This window comes from Salvia hispanica, chromosome 4, assembly GCF_029641045.1.
Source record: "Salvia hispanica isolate PSC_SH4W2 chromosome 4, Shi_PSC_v1, whole genome shotgun sequence".
In the NCBI taxonomy this organism is placed as follows: domain Eukaryota; kingdom Viridiplantae; phylum Streptophyta; class Magnoliopsida; order Lamiales; family Lamiaceae; genus Salvia; species Salvia hispanica.
The window spans coordinates 7,301,156-7,320,735 of NC_142695.1; the positions used below are offsets into that span (position 1 = coordinate 7,301,156).

At 35.9% G+C, this 19,580-nt stretch overlaps 1 protein-coding gene and 1 pseudogene across 2 annotated transcripts; both read left to right on the forward strand.

The window, feature by feature from the left end:
* The first annotated feature begins 1,114 nt into the window (after positions 1-1,114).
* On the forward strand, positions 1,115-3,595 carry LOC125185324 (uncharacterized). Its single transcript, XM_089056510.1, has 5 exons — positions 1,115-1,338; positions 1,410-1,488; positions 1,605-1,889; positions 1,965-2,078; positions 3,092-3,595. Exons 1-5 carry the CDS (start codon positions 1,115-1,117, stop codon positions 3,482-3,484), a joined length of 1,095 nt encoding a protein of 364 aa, XP_088912636.1. The 3' UTR covers positions 3,485-3,595.
* Positions 3,596-8,051: 4,456 nt separating this feature from the next.
* On the forward strand, positions 8,052-9,891 carry LOC125194557 (5-OH-xanthotoxin synthase pseudogene; annotated as a pseudogene). Its single transcript, XR_016128880.1, has 2 exons — positions 8,052-8,918; positions 9,204-9,891. The product of XR_016128880.1 is annotated as a 5-OH-xanthotoxin synthase pseudogene (transcript).
* The last annotated feature ends 9,689 nt before the right edge of the window (positions 9,892-19,580 follow it).

The following is a 19,580-nucleotide window of genomic DNA, read 5'->3' on the forward strand; positions in this document are numbered from 1 at the left end:
GTGCTAGAACAGTAGTTGGAGACGACAAAGATCTCTTCCTTGGAGAACTTGGCCTCTCATATCTCTCTGCTGCTCCACATAATGTGAGTTCTCAAGGATATAAACACGGATGCTAATTAAGTAAATTCTATACCGTCTCTGCAGAGATTTAAAATTTCTGCTGAAAATTAAAATATGATTTCTGCAAAGGATAAAAAATCAATTTTCATATTTGGTGTGCTCTTCATTATGGATTCTAGAGGGATTTTGTGATAATATTGTGGATTATAATGGCATTCATAGTGTTTTTGCTTTGATCTCTTTCTCAGTGTTTGTCTGTTTGATGTCTGTGTGATAATATTCTAGAGGGATTTTGTGATATATTTACTTTTCAGATTATTGCTTTATGTGATGAAATTGCTCTACTGTTCATACCGTTGCCATTCCAAAGAGCTAACTGAGTTTCATTTTCTGATATCATTTTCCTTGACTGTTCATTTCTCCTTATATAATTCAGTTTTATGTCTTGTTTGCAGACAACAAAGAGCTAGGCCCATAATTATTGATCATGGACTGCATCTCTCAAAGAAATCTGGTGTTTTCAGGGCCAAAGAAATCCGGTGTTTTCAGATTATTCACTGGTATTCTGGAAATCTCTTAGACTTAATGTACTAATTTTCCCACTTCATATATATAAGCACAAGTCTAATAACTTACATAAATGTCAAAAAGCATAGTTATTTCTTCTGAAAGACAATGAGATACATGCTCCTTTCTGCATTGTCATCATGATTTTTTTGAAGCTTGATGTAATGTAGCTTCACTTGACACATCACTTTACTGTCTTTGTGAATTTTTTCTATGTTACATTTATTAGCTTGTGTGAAACTGTAGTTATTGCTGTGGTTTTTGTGAATTTGGTCGATTCCGTGTGAAATGTAGTTATTGCTGTGGTTTTTGATCTATGTCATGAGGTATTGAGGTTGTGTGTTTTTGGTGGGATTTTGCTGCATTGTCTGATGTGTCAATTCCTTTTCCAATATTACAATATTGTTTTTCTTTCTTCATGCCTACTGAAAAGTACTAATCACATGCTCCTTTCTGCCTTGTTTGTGGTAGTTATATAATTGTAGAAATGAGAGGGTCATCATTGGGACGCTCAACTACATACTCCGATGACTCACGGCCACTTGGTTCTTTAGAGTTGGTGGACGAGAATAGTGACGAGGAGTATTCAACCGCTGCTAACGTTGAAGTAGAAGGTAGAGATGCAGCCACTAAAAATGCTAAAAAGTCAAAAAAAGATGGATATAAGAGGGACGCAAGAGGCCGGATATATGTACAACTTAGGGATGGAACGTACGTGCTCATTTAATTTTATGCATTCATTATATTATTTTTTAAGTTACTAATTGTATATTAATATACAGATTGCGTCCGACTGGTGTAGTAGCCAACATATGCAATAAGGCTTTCAAGCACATAGTTGATCCGGGAGGATACAGCCAGGCAAAGCTTTCGGAGGAATATATTAACCATTATTGGAAAGAATTTGAGGTCAAATTGTGCATTTTATATTTATAACTCAGTTATCATAAATTATTTAATACTTTATTATTTTGCAGAAAGATGCCAACTGCGAAGCTTATGATCAAGTGGAATGCAAGAAAGCTTTTCACAGTCAGTGCAAAGCTAGGTACGGTGATTACATTGGTTATAAAAGAAAGACAATGAAGAAACCGGCCTATTTCACGGATGCCCAGTGGACGACATACACCGATGCCTGGCAGCTTCCTGAGAATATTAAGGTTTCTGAGAGGTGCTCGAGAAATCGTAGACAAGGGCGTGCGAAGGCCTTTGGAACACATTGTAATGGTTGTATTCCATTTGAAGAGACAGTTGAAATAATGGTAAAATTTATATTGTTCTAGTTTGATTTCTTTCCTTTTTTGATTATATTTTTAATCCTTTTTAAAGTTTTGCAGACAGAGAAAAATGACGGGATAATGCCTCCATTTGTAGATATCTTTGGTAGGACTCACACATTCAAAACAAAAGATTCACAAGGCCTGGTTTCTGAACGCGCAACACAGATTTGTGTAAGTTTAATCTTAATTTGACTAATTTGACAGTAAAAGATCAGATGATTCAGTAATGTGCATATGCTTGAAACCAGCCTACTTAGTGTATAAATGCAGGTTTTAGCTTCTCTTCCTTTTATATGCATGCTAGTGGTATTAATAACCTTAGATGGCCTCCATTCCATGGCAATGTTCTGCTTTCCTCATTGTTTTTCCAACTTTTTAGTGGATTGTTTTGGTTAGTTCATACCGTCAAAACCCCACTGCATTAGAAGATGTATGATCTCACAATTATCAAGCTACAAAGAGTAAAGAGTAAAAGTATATGATAAAGAAAGGGAAAGATATAATCAGTACATTCTGACTTGGATTAATTTCTTAGAACTACATGATAATAGGTATTCTGAGTTAGCATTTATCCTATTGTTTAGTAGTAGCTTTAGGGAAAGCATCCTTGAAAATGGCAGAATCATAAGACTTATTCATCGTGTGATTCTCATGCCAGAATCATAAGACTTATTCATGACACATAGAATTCTGCCTTGAATGTGGGTAATTCAGCAATCCAATATGGTTATGATTATATTAGGCTCTCCGGTAACTAATTCCTTTAGACGCTACAACCTCAGATTTGGTTATGATGTAGGACTCAGAAAATTACCTTGGACTTGTTATGACATAGAATTACCATTTGCGTAGCAAACACTAATACTGAAGATGATCTTGGACTTGGTTAGGATGTAGAATTACCATCTGCGTAGCAAACACGAATACTGAAGATTACCTTGGACTTGGTTATGCCGTAGAATTACCATTTGCGTAGCATCCTTGAATTATCTTGTCTTGTTGAACATTATACATAAGTGTACAGAATGTTTGTGGAACTTGCTGTGAAACTTGTCAGTTTGTTGTGAAACTGTTTTGCAGTGAAACTTGTCAGTTTGTTGTGAAACTTGTTAGTTTGTTGTGAAACTGTTTGTTTGCTCACCTGCGCTTATAGTAGTATCTAATTTGTGTTTGCTTGTTGGAAGGATGATGTTAGGACAAGGGCAGAAGAATTAAGAGCCGAAGGGGTTGAGAATCTGGATTTAGATGCCATTTTCTTGGAGCGTCATGGGAAGGTGAAGAAGAGAAAGCAGATTCCTGGGGCAGGAAGTGCAACAAAATTATACTTCCCATCAGCTACATCAGCATATGCATCTGTACGCTCGACCGACATCGATCCTAGCAAGATGGACGAGCTGATCGAGCAACGACTTGAAGAACGACTTAAAGAAGAGCGGGAGAAAATGCATGCCGAGGTGAATGAGAGAGAGAGAAAAATTAAGGAAGCGAATGATATGAATATGGAAATGATGAAGGAGCAGATGAAAGAGCAGATGAAAGAAGAGATGAGGAGCTTGTTCAGTGAAAAATTTGGTTAAATATAGATTTAGACTTGCATTTTGAATTGATCAACTTTGAGAATTTTGGTGAAATATAGATTTAGACTTGCATTTTGAATTGATCAACTTTGTGAAACAATTGAATTCTTGTAATCCATTGGGCTTTTCAATTAGTTTATTTTATTTCTAGTTTTGGTTTAATGTCATTTTAATTTCATTGAATTAACTATTAAAATGAAGCTGAAATAATAAAAAAAATATGAAAAAATAATGAAATTCGTGAATATGAATGAAATGTACAATTCTAGCACCAAATTGTGCTAGGAGTTTTGAAATGCAGTATTCCAAGCACCAAATTGTGCTAGGTTTTGTTTCTTGAATCACATTACTCCGAGCACTAAACTATGGTAGGATTCTGAGACGCATTATTCGAGCACACACTGGTGCTAGGAAGAGCATTATTCCGAGCACACATTGGTGCTAGGAGAGCATTATTTCGAGCACACACTGGTGCTAGGAAGAGCAGAGGAGTTGACCAAGTTTCCTAGCACGTTTCGAGTGCTCGGAAAAATTTGAGTTTTGCTCGGAGAGGCGCTCGGAAATAATTCCGAGCGAGCAAATTACTAGCACCCTATGTGCTCGAAAATGTGCTCGGAAACCTCTATTTTTCCTAGCACTTTGGGGTTATTCCTAGCACTTCGGTGCTAGGTAAACGCGCGTTTTTTTGTAGTACGTTCCACATTAATAGAGAATAGTTAAAGAAGAAAAAGAGTATAGTAAGAGAGAGTAAAGTAAAAAAATAAACGTCTATTAAGGTGGAACGGAAGGAATATAATTTTGCATTTATATTATTCACAAACATAAATTTTTTTTAAAAATTGAATTCAAGCCCTTTTTGTTGTGCTTTGAAGATGAGCATAAGAAGGGAGTGCAAGTGTGCAAGATAACATTTGCCCGAGATCCCGAAGAAGAATTTCTGAAACGTAACTAGATCGGTTTTGTATATAAATTTATATAGAGTCTCTTAAAGACTTTCTTTCTAAAAAAGTATAAGCTTACTGATCATACACCATTACTCAAGACTTTAGTGGATGAACTCTATTATATAAGTGGGTTCTTAATTTTTTTTGTATCTCACATCATGAATAAGTATATCTACCATCATGACATAAGTAGTATTATTCGTCCCCAATCCTGCCAATTGATTTTGAACAGAACAAAACAAAACAAAAATGGGAAAAGGGTTGAAGTTCTTTGAAGCCGAGCATCTGAAAAATAGGGTAAAATAACCCTAGCAATTTTTTTTACTTAATTGGACATTCTAAATGGGCTCTAAATGGATTTATCAATCCAGATGGCTTCTCTTTTTCACATTATTTTACATAGTAGTATGTTTTAGTTTTCCTCTTTATTTGGTTTCAAATATAAGCATATCTGCATATTGATGAATGATGATGCACCCCCATCCCAACACATGTGATCCACCAGAAAAATTAATAAGTCTATTTAAACACCATCTTTGTTTATATTTCCCCGGCCGGCCCCTTCTAAATCTCTCACCATCAATAAATACTAGTAGTATTCAACAATCTAATTATTATTCATTGTAATTATATTGGTTTGGTCAAGTAGCCTAATTTAACTACATGGGTATGGTCGATCAGCCCACGACCATCCCATTTATCTAATTGCAACCACCTAAAATAAAATATTTTATGTGTAAATATTTTTACAGTAAAATCTTATTATATTTTTTATAAGAAATTATTGGTATAAAGTATTGTAATATTAATATGCAATTTAGATAAATATATAATTATATTTGAAAATGTGTATACAATAAGTAAAGAGGGAATATTCTTTAGGTTTATACTTTGATGTAATTTATTAGAGTAGAATTATTATTTGATATATTTATTGGAAAATGATTTTAAATTTAGTATGGATAATTTGGGATGAATTTAGTTCCTAACTTCCTATGTTTTCATTTTGCTCTTTTTCTATGCCAACAAATGACAAGACTATAAAAAAGTGCACCCATCTCAGTGAGACCCAGGGGCGGAGCCACACTGGGCCCAGGGGGGGCCATGGGCCCCTCACCCATTTTGATTTTACCTATATATAATATATGTATACAAAGATAATAAAATATGCCTGCAGCTTAGTTGGTTTATGTGTGTGTCTGCCACCCGAGAGATGTAGTGTTCGATCTTCTTTAGGGCCAGCTTTGATGCGTTTTTTTTACATCTAATCCCCTATTATGTTATATATTACTCCATAAATTTATATTTATTCCTTTCATTTCAAAATTTAAAATTATACATATATATTTAAGTAGTACTAAAAATTATTCTTGAACTTCATACATACGTTAAATAACGTATAGGGAGTAATATCTTTTATTTTATTTTGAAATTTTTTTTTACATCTAATCCCCTATTATGTTATATATTACTCCATAAATTTATATTTATTCCTTTCATTTCAAAATTTAAAATTATACATATATATTTAAGTAGTACTAAAAATTATTCTTGAACTTCATACATATGTTAAATAACGTATAGGGAGTAATATCTTTTATTTTATTTTGAAATTTTAATCTATACATATCTGTAAAAACAAATATTTTATTATCCCATAAATATGTAAATACTACTATAATACTACCATCTTTAATTTTCATTTATAAATTTTGTTTATTTCTAGCAAATAGTAGTTTTATGTAATGAATTTCACACACTAATATTTATTATCTTCACAATTTAAGAAAATAAATAAATTCACATTGACTTTATTTGCATTGCACATGTGTTTATAGTTTTTATTGTCTTTTAGTTATTTTTACTATTTATATGTTCCTTTCAACGATCTCTCCTATTGCTATGCAGCTATGACTCATTGCCTCTAAATAATATTAACACAAAAAAACTGAAAAATTATCAATTCGAAATTTGGGGCCCCCATTATTAAAGTCTTGGCTCCGCAACCGGTGAGACCACTTCTTTAATGACAACGTAACTTGGGTTGTTCGTGATACTAACTTGAGCCGACCTACTAGCATAGACTGAATTTTGTATATGGAGTTCAATTTATTTCAACGACACTATACAGAACGTGAATTCTTTGGTCACACTGTAGAGTTATTGTTTGCGATCAGTTTTGGTTTAAATGTTAGTGCAATCAGTAACATGCTGGCTGATCTGAATAACTTCTTAAATTTGGAAGATTAGAGTTTGATATTTCTATCCTGAAAAAATTACAATTATATTAACTTAAAATCTGAATAGGGCTGATCCAGAACTCAATGGATGGATTGAACCTAGATATAGCTATTGTGTATTGATTTGTCTGTATAACATCTAATTTGACATAACATTGATTATTTTTTACTCTCACCGTCCCAAGGAAAATGATGACACAAGAATTTATATAACTTTATTTTGTGTGTGGAGTGGAGAGAGTAAAGTAAGAGAGAGAGGTGTTTCCATTTTTAGTTATAGATCAATATTTTGGTTGGGACAAATAGAAAAGGAAAGTGAATCATCCTCAATGGGACGGAGAGAGTATTTGGAGTAACAAATACTCTGAAAAGTATGAACATTTGGTTCAACACAAGTTTTATTGCATAATTTGTAAATTACGAGAGAGATAGAAAGAAAAAGTAATTAAAGTATTGTTAGTGGAGAATTGGTTCCATCCCATTAGAGATAAAGGAGTTTCCAAAATTAGAAAGTCGATGCTCCTCCGTCTCATTAAATATAAAACATTTATTTTTGGCACGAGATTTTATGCAATATTGTTTTGTATGGTTAACGAAGAAAGAGTAGAGTAAGAAAGAAGAAAAGGTAGAGAGAGTGTTGTTTCCATTTTTTTAGAAACGTTTCATTTTTAATAGGACAAACCAAAAAGAAAAACGTTTCATTTCGAATGGGACAGATGAAGTACTTTTCAAGGATGAACTAAAAAGGAAATAGTCTGCACACTTTTCAGACGGAAGGAGTATAAATAAACAAAAAAATAACCTTCAAATTTATATTCAATATTAATAATTATTAAATTTTTATTTATATAATACTCTCCGTCCCATAAAGTTAAAGACTTTGAAGAAGACACAAATTTTAATACGAAATTGATAAATTAGGAGAGATGTAGAAAGAAAAAGTGATTGAAGTATTGATAGCGTGGAGAATGAGTCTGGAGTCATAGTTGTAACTATAAAAATAATATCAGTATTTTTATTTATAAAAGTGAATTTTATATCTTCATGATATTATATGTTTAAAAAGGAATTGTTAGTTACTACCTCCGTCCCCCAAATTTTGACAAAATTTACTATTTTGGTCTATCCCTGAAAATTTGACACACTTCACATTTTACCATTTTTGTAATGGACCCCATATTCGATTAACTCATTCCTACACACATTTTATTATAAAACTAATACTTTAAAAGTAGGACCCACATCACACCAACTTTTTCAACTCACTTTCTATTACACTTTCTATTATATTTATTGAGACACAAGAAGCAATGCCTAGTCTATATATATATAGGGATTTCAAAACCGTCAAGTAACCTTAACCCTCTCATTCTATTTTCCAATATGGATATGCTTCTTCTCGTCTCATCTCTTGCTGTTCTCGTCATTTTCCTCCACAAACACCTCCGACGAACCCCTCGTCGGCCCCCGGGCCCAAAAGGGCTTCCCTTCATTGGTAACATTCATCAAATCAACATCATAAAGCCCCATATCTGGCTAACAGAACTATCATACAAATACGGCCCTCTCATCTACCTGAAATTATGCCGATTGCCAGTCGTCGTGATCTCGTCGGCCGATGCAGCAAAGAAGGCTCTCAAACACAATGACGTGACCTTCGCAGGGCGCCCGCACACCTCTGCTTCGCTGAGACTAACGTACGACCACAGCGACATAGCCACCTCATTCTACTCCGATTATTGGAGGAAGATGAGGAAAACGGTGGTTCACCACCTCTTCACTCCCCAGAAACTACGCTCCTATCGCCCCATTCGTCAAGATGAAGTTTCTACTATGATTTCTAAGGTTTCAAGCAAGGCCTATTCGAGCGAGGCTATCAATCTAGGCGAGATTATGTCGTCCTTCAATTGTAACGTTCTCTGTCGCGTTGCGTTCGGGAAGAAATTGGATTCGTGGTCGTGGACAAAATTGGAGAGGCTTTTTAGTCGGTTTTGGAGGGTCGTAGCTGAAACGTTTTTGGCTGATTGTGTGATGTTTGGTTTCATTAATAAACTCCTCGGCTCGGCAAAAAGAGTGGACAAGATTTTCGAGGAAATGGATTCGTTTTATCAACAACTCATCGATGAGCATCTTCATCCAAATAGACCGGATTCGATGACCAATGACATTCTTCATCGCCTCATTCAGCTCAGGGAAAACCATTCCGCCGAGGTTCAGATTGATTGGAATCATGTCAAGGCAATACTCATGGTAACAACTTTTCATTTCTTTATTATTTCGTTACCGTTCTCTAGGTCTTTTTGGGACGACACAAGTTTTAATGTGAAACTGGTAAAGCATGAGAGAAATAATAAAGGTATCAAAATAGTGTTAATAGATAGTGGAACCCACCTTGTTAGTAATGTAATGATTGATTAAAAGATTTTCAAAAATAGAAAGTTGACTAATTTTATAAAACAAACTAAAATGATAAAAATAAGGCTATTTTTGAGGACGTAGAGAGTATTTCGTACTTAACATTATGCTATTTTGTAGAATGTATTAATTGGTGGAACGGAGACAACTGGAGCATCACTAACCTGGGCAATGACAGCTCTAATAAAGAATCCGAATGCAATGAAAAAAGTGCAAGAAGAGATTAGAAGCGTAGTGAGAGACAAAAGGTTAGTAGATGAAGATGATATTGGAAACATGCCATATCTAAAGGCAGTGGTGAAAGAGACTCTGAGATTGTACCCACCCGCACCATTGGTACCAAAGGAGACGATAAAGGCATGCGTCATAGATGGCTACGAGATTCGAGAAAAAACGTTTGTGTGGGTAAACATATGGGCCATTGGTAGAGATCCCGAGTACTGGGAAAATGCAGATGAGTTCATGCCTGAGCGGTTCTTGAACAAAAGCATTGATTTTAAAGGGCAAGAGTTCGGATTCATTCCATTTGGATCGGGAAGAAGAGTGTGCTTGGGAGCGTCTCTAGCAGTGGCCAACATGGAAGTGGCGCTGGCCAACCTTCTCTACTTTTTTGATTGGGAAACTCCACCACAACAAGAAATTGACACTAAGGCATCCGCAGGATTCGTACTGCATAAGAAAAACCCACTTTACTTGCAACCCATATCACATGTTTGACCCATTGGGAAATTCTGTTTTAATACGTTGCCTTTCTATTAGGCCTAAATAAATATAATATGACAATGTGTTGTGTTCATACGGATTAAACGTGCACCTACTCAAACTAGAATTCTTAGCTAGCATTTGTTAGCACCAATCGTCAAAGTGCTTGGTCTTTTTGGCACAAAAACGTGGAAAAGATACCGAGAGGTTACCGAACACATTAATAATCAGTTATTGTCACAATTACCGAGTTTTTTCCTAGCACAAATTAAGCCGAGTGCTCGATTCCTTTCGGCACATAAACACTGAGAAAAACTGAAACATTTTAAGTTCATTTTTAGTTTGCTCTTTTCCTAAATGCATTGATAGAATTGGACTGTATTTTCTTTATGTTGTTCTAAAAGTAATGCAGTCATATATAGATCCTTTTTCTAGCTTGATAAAGTTAATCACGATACAACATAGTGAAATACTAACTCATTAGTGTACATCTAATAATGAAATGATATTACGATACAAACTGGAATAATTTTAAGTTCATTTTTAGTTTGCTCTCCCCGTCCCAGCTCAAGTGATTGATTTCTTTTTATTTTCCATTATTAGTCTATTGCTCTCTTCTACATTATTCTCTCTTCTACTTTACTTTCTCTCCACTTTAGCTATTTATTATTCCCTTCATTCCATAGTAGTGGAGAAATTTTTTTAACACACGATTTAAGTAAAATTATGTTAAGTGAATTAAGTAAAGAAAGAATAAAGTAGAAAATTTAAAAAGTAGAAAATTTAAAAGGTAGAAAGATAAAGAGAGAACAAAGTAAGAGAGAAAAATAATTGTGAAGAAATGCGTTGATTTTTACTACAAATAGAATTGACTCCACTACTATGGAATGTACCAAAATAGCAAAATGACTTCACCACAATAGAATGGAGGCAGTGACGAAGCAACATGAGGGCTGGGGGGCCCATAGTCCCCCCACCAATTTCAGTATTTACTATATTATACTCCATCCGTTCCTTCATAGTTGAGTCATTTTTCCATTTCGGGAAGTTCCTTCATAGTTGAGTCATTTCCATATATGATAACTTTTTTCTCTTTCTTACTTTACTATCTCTTACTTTATTCTATCTACTTTATTCACTTTATACTTTATTATCTCTACCTTTTCCTTTCTCTTACTTTTTTATCTATTTATTTAACATACCCAACATTCCCTTCTAAAACTCTGTGCCAAAAACTTTTGCTTCAACTAGGAAGAAACGGAGGGAGTACTATATACTTATATCAATATGACAAATGTCGATGCCTAGTGCATATGGTTGATTTTGCTTTGCCCTTTTTCCTATCAAATTCAGTGTTCGGATCCCATAAACCACAGTGTTCAGCTTTTTTTTTATATATTTTGTTTGTTTTAGCTCACAAAGTACCTTTTATTTAGTTTTATCCTTAGTTTTTGCTCCATAGAATTCTAAGAGATCTATAAATGTATCTTATATATATTACTCCCTCCGTCCCGCTTCAGCAGTCCCGGTTACTTTTGTGCACTCGTTTTGTAAAAATGATAGTGAATAGTTAAAGTGGAGAAATGATAAAGTAAGAGAGAGAATAATTTAGAGAAGACTATGGACAGAGGGAGTATTAGTAATTTCAATTTTAAAGTTATTTCACACATATTATCCATCTTTCTCGAAGTCCCCACTTAGGTTGCATCAATTTTGGCGACGAAGAAAGAAAAAAATATCTCACAACCAAGAAGAGTAAGTTGGACCCCTGACAAACTCGTATTTTAGTGTCGTGATTGGTATGTTGATGTGCTTTATTGTTGAGTTTTTGTGCTCAAAATGGTTATTTCCAGCCAATTACTATATGTTTTGGAGTTCACGTGTTCGTTGAGTGTTTTAGGCAAAAGTAGGCGAAATTGGGGTAAAAAGAGCACTACCCGACCGGGTGAGTTTTCAGTGCAATAATGCCACCCGGCTAGGTGGCATTCAGAAGCCGCGGAGAGGTCAGAAAGGATCGAAGAGATCACACCCGGCCGGGTGAATTTCCAGTTCAATAGTTCCACCCGACCGGGTAGTCTTTTAAAGCATTGTAATCTCCAGTAAGTTTCACCCGACCGGGTGATTTTGCGGTGGATTAATTCCACTTGGCTGGGTTCATCAATCTGGCGTTTTTCTGAAATGTAAACGCAATTTTTAGAAGAGAGAATAAGAAGGAAGAGCTAGGGCATCTCGACACATTCTCTACTGCCGCCAAAACACACATTATCTCTCTCTCTCCGAAGCACTCTTGGAAGAAGATTGAAGATTCAAGCTTCAATTCCTCCGCCAATTGTACTCCGTATCATGATTTCCATTGTTTTCTTAGTTTCTTTTTGTTTTCTACCATGAACATGAGTAGCTAAACCTTTTATGTAGAATTCTTGGTGAAGATGCATTGATTCATAGTTTTAAACCAATTGACTTCGTTTTTATCTTGCTCTTGCAATTGTTTGAATTATTCTTGTGCTTTTTCCTAACAATTGCTTTATCACCAATTGGAAGTGTAGGGTTTCTTATAGTAAGCGGGAGATGAAATATTTAACCTTGAAAGAAGAATAATTCACACCTTAATTCAATAAAACTCGGGAGAGTTGATGTTTCGAGTGAAATCTTTTATCTAACCAATGTGTTGGGAGTTAGGTCTAAGAATTAGAAGGGGACTTCAATTATTACACCTAATCTACGGATTTCTCACATCGGGAGGGGGTTTAATCTAGAATTGTGATTGATTCAACAATTCTGGAGACTTTAAATGGTAAAGCGGTTTCAATTGGGTTAGGCTATGAGTTGTGCATCGGATCCTTGAATTCTGCATCTTTCTTTATCAATTTGTACAACTTGCTTCTTTGTTCTCATGTTTAATTGCTTATTTTAATCTCTGAATTTATATGCTTTGCGTAGTTGTTAGTTTCACAAACCCAAAATTCTTGATCGTCTGGATAGTAGTTGAAATTTGTTCGTGGTACTTAGGTTCACACTTAATTGTTTCTGTGGGATTCGATATACTCTTGCTTACTATTTGCTACGATAACCCCGTACACTTACGGGTATTATTTGGGTAAAATAAAATTGAGTCGCCCCCTAACATAAAATTTTGGCTTCGCCACTGAAAGGGAGGAGTATCATTTTCCTCAAATACGTGCCGAAAAATAGTCAATCACTTGAGATAGGACGAAGAGAGTAATTTTTTAAAGACAAAGTTAACATATCACAGCGAATCAATTCAAATAACACGCCTTCATTTGGAATGACTCCTCAACCAACAAAGTCCTTGTCTTCATGTGTTGGTTCTTGTCTACCCAATGTCATGAATGCATCTAACTATTGATGACTCGACGATTCCCACACGTAATATTCGAGTTCTCGTCAGGACCTACACCTATTAAAGAAAAAAATTGAATTTAGAATTAGTAAAAATCCTTTTTCCATCTCAAAAAAATTATGAACTATTCCCTCCATCCACAAAAATAGAACACATTGTGAATGACACAGATTTTAATATGGAATTGATAAAGTAAGAGAGCAGCAGCGTTAGCGAAATGTGAAGTTCATATTATTAGTAAGAGAGTAGGGACAAAAAGTAAGAGAGAAGTTGTTGAAAACTTTTCTTTTTTAAATGTGCTCTATTTTTCGTGGATAACAAAAAATGACAAATATACTCTATTTTTCGTGCACGGAGGGAGTATTTCCTAATTAGTTCGTCCCTAGAAAATATGAACTTTGTAATTTTGGAATAGTTAAACAACATATTATCAATGAGTCCAGTCCAGCGACGAGTGGATCTCAGACTCCCACGGTACCTGTGGGATCTGGATGGGGGCAGATGGGCCCGGGGTTTAACGTCCCTTGGGGGCAGTTGATGGGGATGATGGCCGGTGCGCCGGGGGGGATGCAGGGGGGTATGCCGTGGGGGATGCCGGGCGGGGGGCAGGGTAGCGGCGGGCAGTCAGCGCCCGGGTGGGAGGGTATGCCCTAGATGCTGCAGCAGATGATGGGGATGATGTGGCAGGGAGGGATGCAGGGGGATGCAGCACGGTATGCATCCCGGGATGCAGGGGGGGATGCAGGGGTCACCGGGAGGGGACGGTATATCGTCCCTCGCTTGATTTTTTTACGGCTTCATCTCACACGTCGACCCCAGTGGAGACGCAGTTCACTGGCGATGACCTTCTGTCATTGCATGATATGGGGATCAATCTCGGGGATCCGGATACTCCCGTTCCAGCGAGGCGGGCCGCGCCGAAGAAGAAGACGATGGGGAAGGCCAAGGCGGTCGGCGAGTCATCGCAGCCCGCTGTTGACGACACCCCTGGCCGGAGGAAGTGGACGGAGGATGAGTACGCCAGGGTGGCCAGGGGGTGGTTGGAGGTGTGCGACGATCCACTGGTTGCGAACAACCAGCGGGTCGTCAACATGTGGGCGAAGATCAGAGCTGCCTATAGGAGGCACTGCCCGCACGGGAAGGACATCAGAGGGGAGGAGGTCCGGAAGGGGTGGGAGCGCATCAGGGCCGCGGTGGGCCGTTTTGCGAATTTGTACGCCAACGCCCTCCGTCAGCTCAGTAGTGGGCATAATGAGGAGGACGCCCGGAGGATAGCCGAGAGTCAGTTCCCCTTGGCGGGGAAGTATAAGGAGTTCACCTTCTGGGAGTGCTTCTTGTTGCTGAAGGACTCCGAGAAGATCCGGGCGGGGTGCGATGCTGGGTGGCCGAAGAAGCAGAGGTTGAACTATACCGGCGACTACAGCGGCAGCAGCGGCGGATCCCACGACCTCCCCCCGGATGCTGAGGAGTTTCCATCCCCTCCTTCATTTGCTGGTCGCCCCCGCCCGGTTGGACAGAAGCGGGCGCAACGGGCTGCGAGGGGCGGATCCCCCCTATCGCCCCGCGAGGTCCAGTCCTCCGCCCTCCCACCCACCCCACTCGAGTACACTCTCCATTCGCGTAACCATACGCGGGATCAGATGTACAAGGTCTTCCAAGATTGGAGGACCGCCACTGACCCCACGGAGAAGATGTTTCTTCACTCGATGCTCGAGAACATGCGGGTTGATTTGGAAATCGCGAGGGCACGGCTAGCGGGTTCCGACGTGGGCTCAGATACCACGGGTGGCGGCAACGGCAGCGGCGGCGGCGACGGCGACGGTGATGAGGAGTAGAGAGTGGCGGGGCTCGTGTGTGGAAGCCCCTTTTTTAAAAAAAAAATCATGTACTTTTTTTAAAAATCTTTGTACTTTTTTAAAATGGAATGGATTAATTTTTCCGTATATGTGTCGTAAATTTAATTCCGTAATTTAATCGTAATTTTAATTATGTAAATGTAGTATATTTTGAATTATTTTTATTGCGGCTGGCCTAAATCTGATGTGGCAGGTAGATTTTTTAGTGCTGCTGACGTGGCAGGGGAGAGAATGGCTAGCCTATTGCTGGCCTATATAGCATTGGAGATGCTCTTATAAGTGAATCATTTTACTTTTTTGGAACGTCTTGTTTTAAATGACACATTTCTAAAAATAAAAAAGTCTCTCTCTATTTTTTTCTCTCTCATACTTTATTCTCTCTACTTAACTCTCAAAACAATATTATATTACATAAAATCTTGTGCTAGAATAGAAATACGTACTCCACTTAAAATGGAAAAAAAAAATCTCTATTCAAAGAATACCAAATTGGCAATCCTACTTGGTATGTCATATCAATAAAAATGTGATAAATGGAAATAGGGTAGTGATAAAATGCAAACTATTATATTGTACAAACTCAAAACTCCTCAACACAGCTTCAACACTGTTTCAAAACAGTAACAACACAGTCTAAAATTTCAAGATTTTAATGTCAGCACGATATCAACATAATATCAACATAACATCAATCATTGACTACCGTTGAATGTTTTTTTTATATCTGTTGACATTTTTCAATGATCCAAATTATAGTTTTAAGTTTGTACAATATTTAGAGTTTTCATTTGATCACATTCCAATAGAAAAATATATATATATATATATATCCCTAATTCCTACTAGATATATTGTAACATCTCGGAATTTAGAACCCTAATTTTAGAGCCCTAAGATTTATTATTGATGACGTGGAGTCGAGAATGCATTTATTTCATGTGATGATATGGTCGAGTTGAGCCTAGGGTTCGCGTTGGGAGTTTGAAAAGTCAAACTTGCTTATTTAATGATGTGGCATGTGACTTATTAATTTATGAGATGAATTATTTGTTTAAGGATGAGTGAGAATATTAGAGAAAATTTTCATAAATACTAGCCACCTAATTCTCATGATTTTCGAACCCCCCTTAATTTTTGGAGAAAGAATTCTATTTTTCCGGATTTAATTTAATTCTTGGGATATTTATCCAAATTAAATCCAAGACCCAATTATTCCCTTATTTTAAAGAGGAAAAATCGAGCCCCTTGTTGCCATGGTGATTTTAAAAAATCACCTATTGTGGGAAGGAAGGAATTTATTTTATTTTAGTTAATCCCTTATTTGATTTCCTTCCATACCTAGAATTTAAATATTCTACCAAATCTTTCCATACCTCAAGAGATCTTGCCTTATCTTATTTTAGTCAATATTTAAAAATCCATGCCTTATTTAAAGGACATAGGAGACGCCACTTTTTACTCCAAATTGGGAGAATTATTATTTTTATTTTGCTCCGTGATATTTTATTCTACTCCGTAAAATATACCAAAACAAAGTCTTGGCTATTTTAGAAGCCTAATCTTCGAAACCTAGAGGATTTTGCCCTAGAATCTATTTTTGTTAATTCTTCTTCCCTACTTCACAATATTTATTTATTTGATTGTGGAGAATAAGATCTTACCAAATATTCTATTATTTACCTAAAGATTTTATTGAACTCTATAAATAAGGAGCCAAAAACCTAACCCTAGCCATCACAAATTTTCGCCCCACCCCTTATTTTCGTCCTCCTCCCTCTTCTCCTTACTCTCTCAATTTTCTTCTACTTTACTCCAATAATCCTCCATCCCTTGTGAAGAATTGAAGTTTGATCCGAGGATTTTGAAGAACCAAGTCTAATACTTAATTTCTACCGTTCGTTTTTCTCTTAAGGTATTTTTAAATCCATCTTCTTGATTCTACTCAATTCCTCTTCTTTCTAACCGATTAATCGGTCTTCTTGAACCCTCATGCATCTTGGTTGAGTGAAAGTGGGATAAAAGGGATGTGGGAATATGTTACATGCGTGTGTGTGGCGTGTGTGTGTGGCGTGTGTGCGTGTGTCGTGTATGTGTGTGTGTGTTGTGTTGTGTAGTGTGTGTTTGATGGCTAAATATTCTTGTGTGATAAACATGATCTTGATTGATTAGTAATGATAAGATAAATCGATGGGAAAAGGGAAAAGTGTTGAAACATGCATGAGTAAGAGTAGTGTTGAACCTAATTTGTGATATGTGCCTATGTGATTCAAAGGTGAAACTTTGGTTGCGAAGCCGGATAACGGAAAAGCGAAACTACTTGAAATCTAAGCAGTCGAGGTGGGCTTTATTCTTAAACTCTTTTACTTCTTGCAAAAATATTGTTTGGTGTTATAAGGGTGGTTTAACTGTTATGCCATGCCTATGTTTGCTTTATTGTGATGTTGTGTGCCTGATGCCTAGTTTGTGAGTTCGCTCCATTGGGCTATAGGGCTATGAATGTGATTATACGAATTCGGGTCTGAGTATGTGCCGCAAACCCTACCAGGCTGTGTACAAGAGGGGATCGGGAGCCGTCCTTGCTAGTCGGCCGGTCTCGTGGGCGTAAAGTGTGGCCACACTTTCGTCGCACCATGGAATGATTGTGATTGTGGAAATTTATGAGAAAATGGGGAGTTATTTTGACTGGCCAGTCTATGGAAAATATATTTTGTGATACTCGTGATATTCTCTTATAACTGCTTAAAACTCGAGTTCACTTGGTAAGGGTGGCATAACTTAAAAATGTTTTGGCAATGAGCTCACTGAGTATTTCAAAATACTCAGCCATGCATGTGTTTTCCTTATGTGCAGGTTGAACGATGACGAGCGGTGGCAGGTGTTGAGCATGATAAATAAATTAAGATGGTGGTTATGAACTTCAAGCGTAGTTGTGTCTTCATACATAGCTATTCTTTCTCTTGGTCGTCTTCCGCTGAATTTTGATACACTTTAGGATTTGTTTTTGGGATATTTGCATCTTGCCTTCGATTTGAGGCCTTAGCCCTTTTCTTGTGATTTCCATCTTGGATATTATGTCGTACTCTTGAGATTTTGATCGTTATTTAAGATACCCTTTTCTCTTTCTCATTTAAGTTTCTAGGTTAAGTTGTTGATTTAAATGTTCTGATGTTTCCTTTAATTACCTTGATCAACTCTCTTTAAATGAAACCCTAGCCTATGTTTACTTTTTTAGAGTCCGATTGAGTAGCAGCAGCCGCATTTATTGTACCCTAGGAGGGCGGACCGTTACATATATAAACTATAGAAACAATCTAAATATAACCGCACGCAATTAAACTATATGAAAAGTTTATGTACATTCCATGTATAGTAGTGGAAAAATATTTAATATTTTTATATTTTAATATTAATCATCTTTAGCAATTATTTTTAACCATCTTACACGTAAATATAGAGAAATGATTAATTATTTTAAGATTTTAGGAATTTATTGTTTTTCTCAAATATATATAAGTATATATAAAAAATAATATAGACAAATAAAAGTGTAATTATAACTTCAGTTTTGTAGTGAAATCTATAAACTAAAATAATAATATGAATGATTATATATGTACTATAAATTAAACTAAGTATATTAATAATTATATAGTGTAGCTCTTGTTTTATGTTATCATTGCAAAGTAATTTTATGAATATTATATATTATATTAAATTATAAAAAGAATTAATAAGATTAAGATGATCCAAAAATTAATTTTATAAACAAAAATACGACAGATGGTTGTTGATTGCTAAAGCATTAAATTAAAAATTTTAAAAAGTAAAACTATTGGTATAATAAAAGTGATTGTGATCGACAATCATACATTAAAGACATATGATCCATTGCTAATTCATCATTTAATTGCTAATTCATCATTTAATTGCTAACTACAACTAATTTAAGATTATGAGTTTTTAAAAATCTTTGGTCTAAAATTGTACGTGTATTTTTATTTTTTATTTTTTAATATTAAAAAGATAATAGCAATTATCCATTTTAGGGTTTAAAAAGACAATATCAATATTGTGTATGAAATACATCAACACGAAGACATTAAAATGTCAATACAATTTCATATTGACATTGTACAAACATTATGTTGACATATTATGTAAGTTGGATTGATATAAACCTGTTTCACCAAAAATACGAAAAAAAAAATCAAATTTTGACTTTGAAACATATGCATGTAGGATCTCGTTGGAATCCTTATAAAATTATCTTTACTTTAATATATGTTGTGTGAACAAATAATTTAAATGAAATAGTTATATATATTTAAATTTTTGAGATATTTTTTAAAATTTAGTTATAACTATTTTGTTTGTTGTTAATTGACATAAATAACTTAATTGATATTTTTTGTTCGTTGTATTGATATTCGGAGTTGAATGATTTTAGCCTTTGATTTTAAGATCTAATGCATATCATTTAGTTGTAGTTAGCAATTTTACTATGAGTTAGAAATAGTGTGTGGTTATATTTAAACTAGTGTCGCACCTGTGCTACGCACAGATTATTACTCCCTCCGT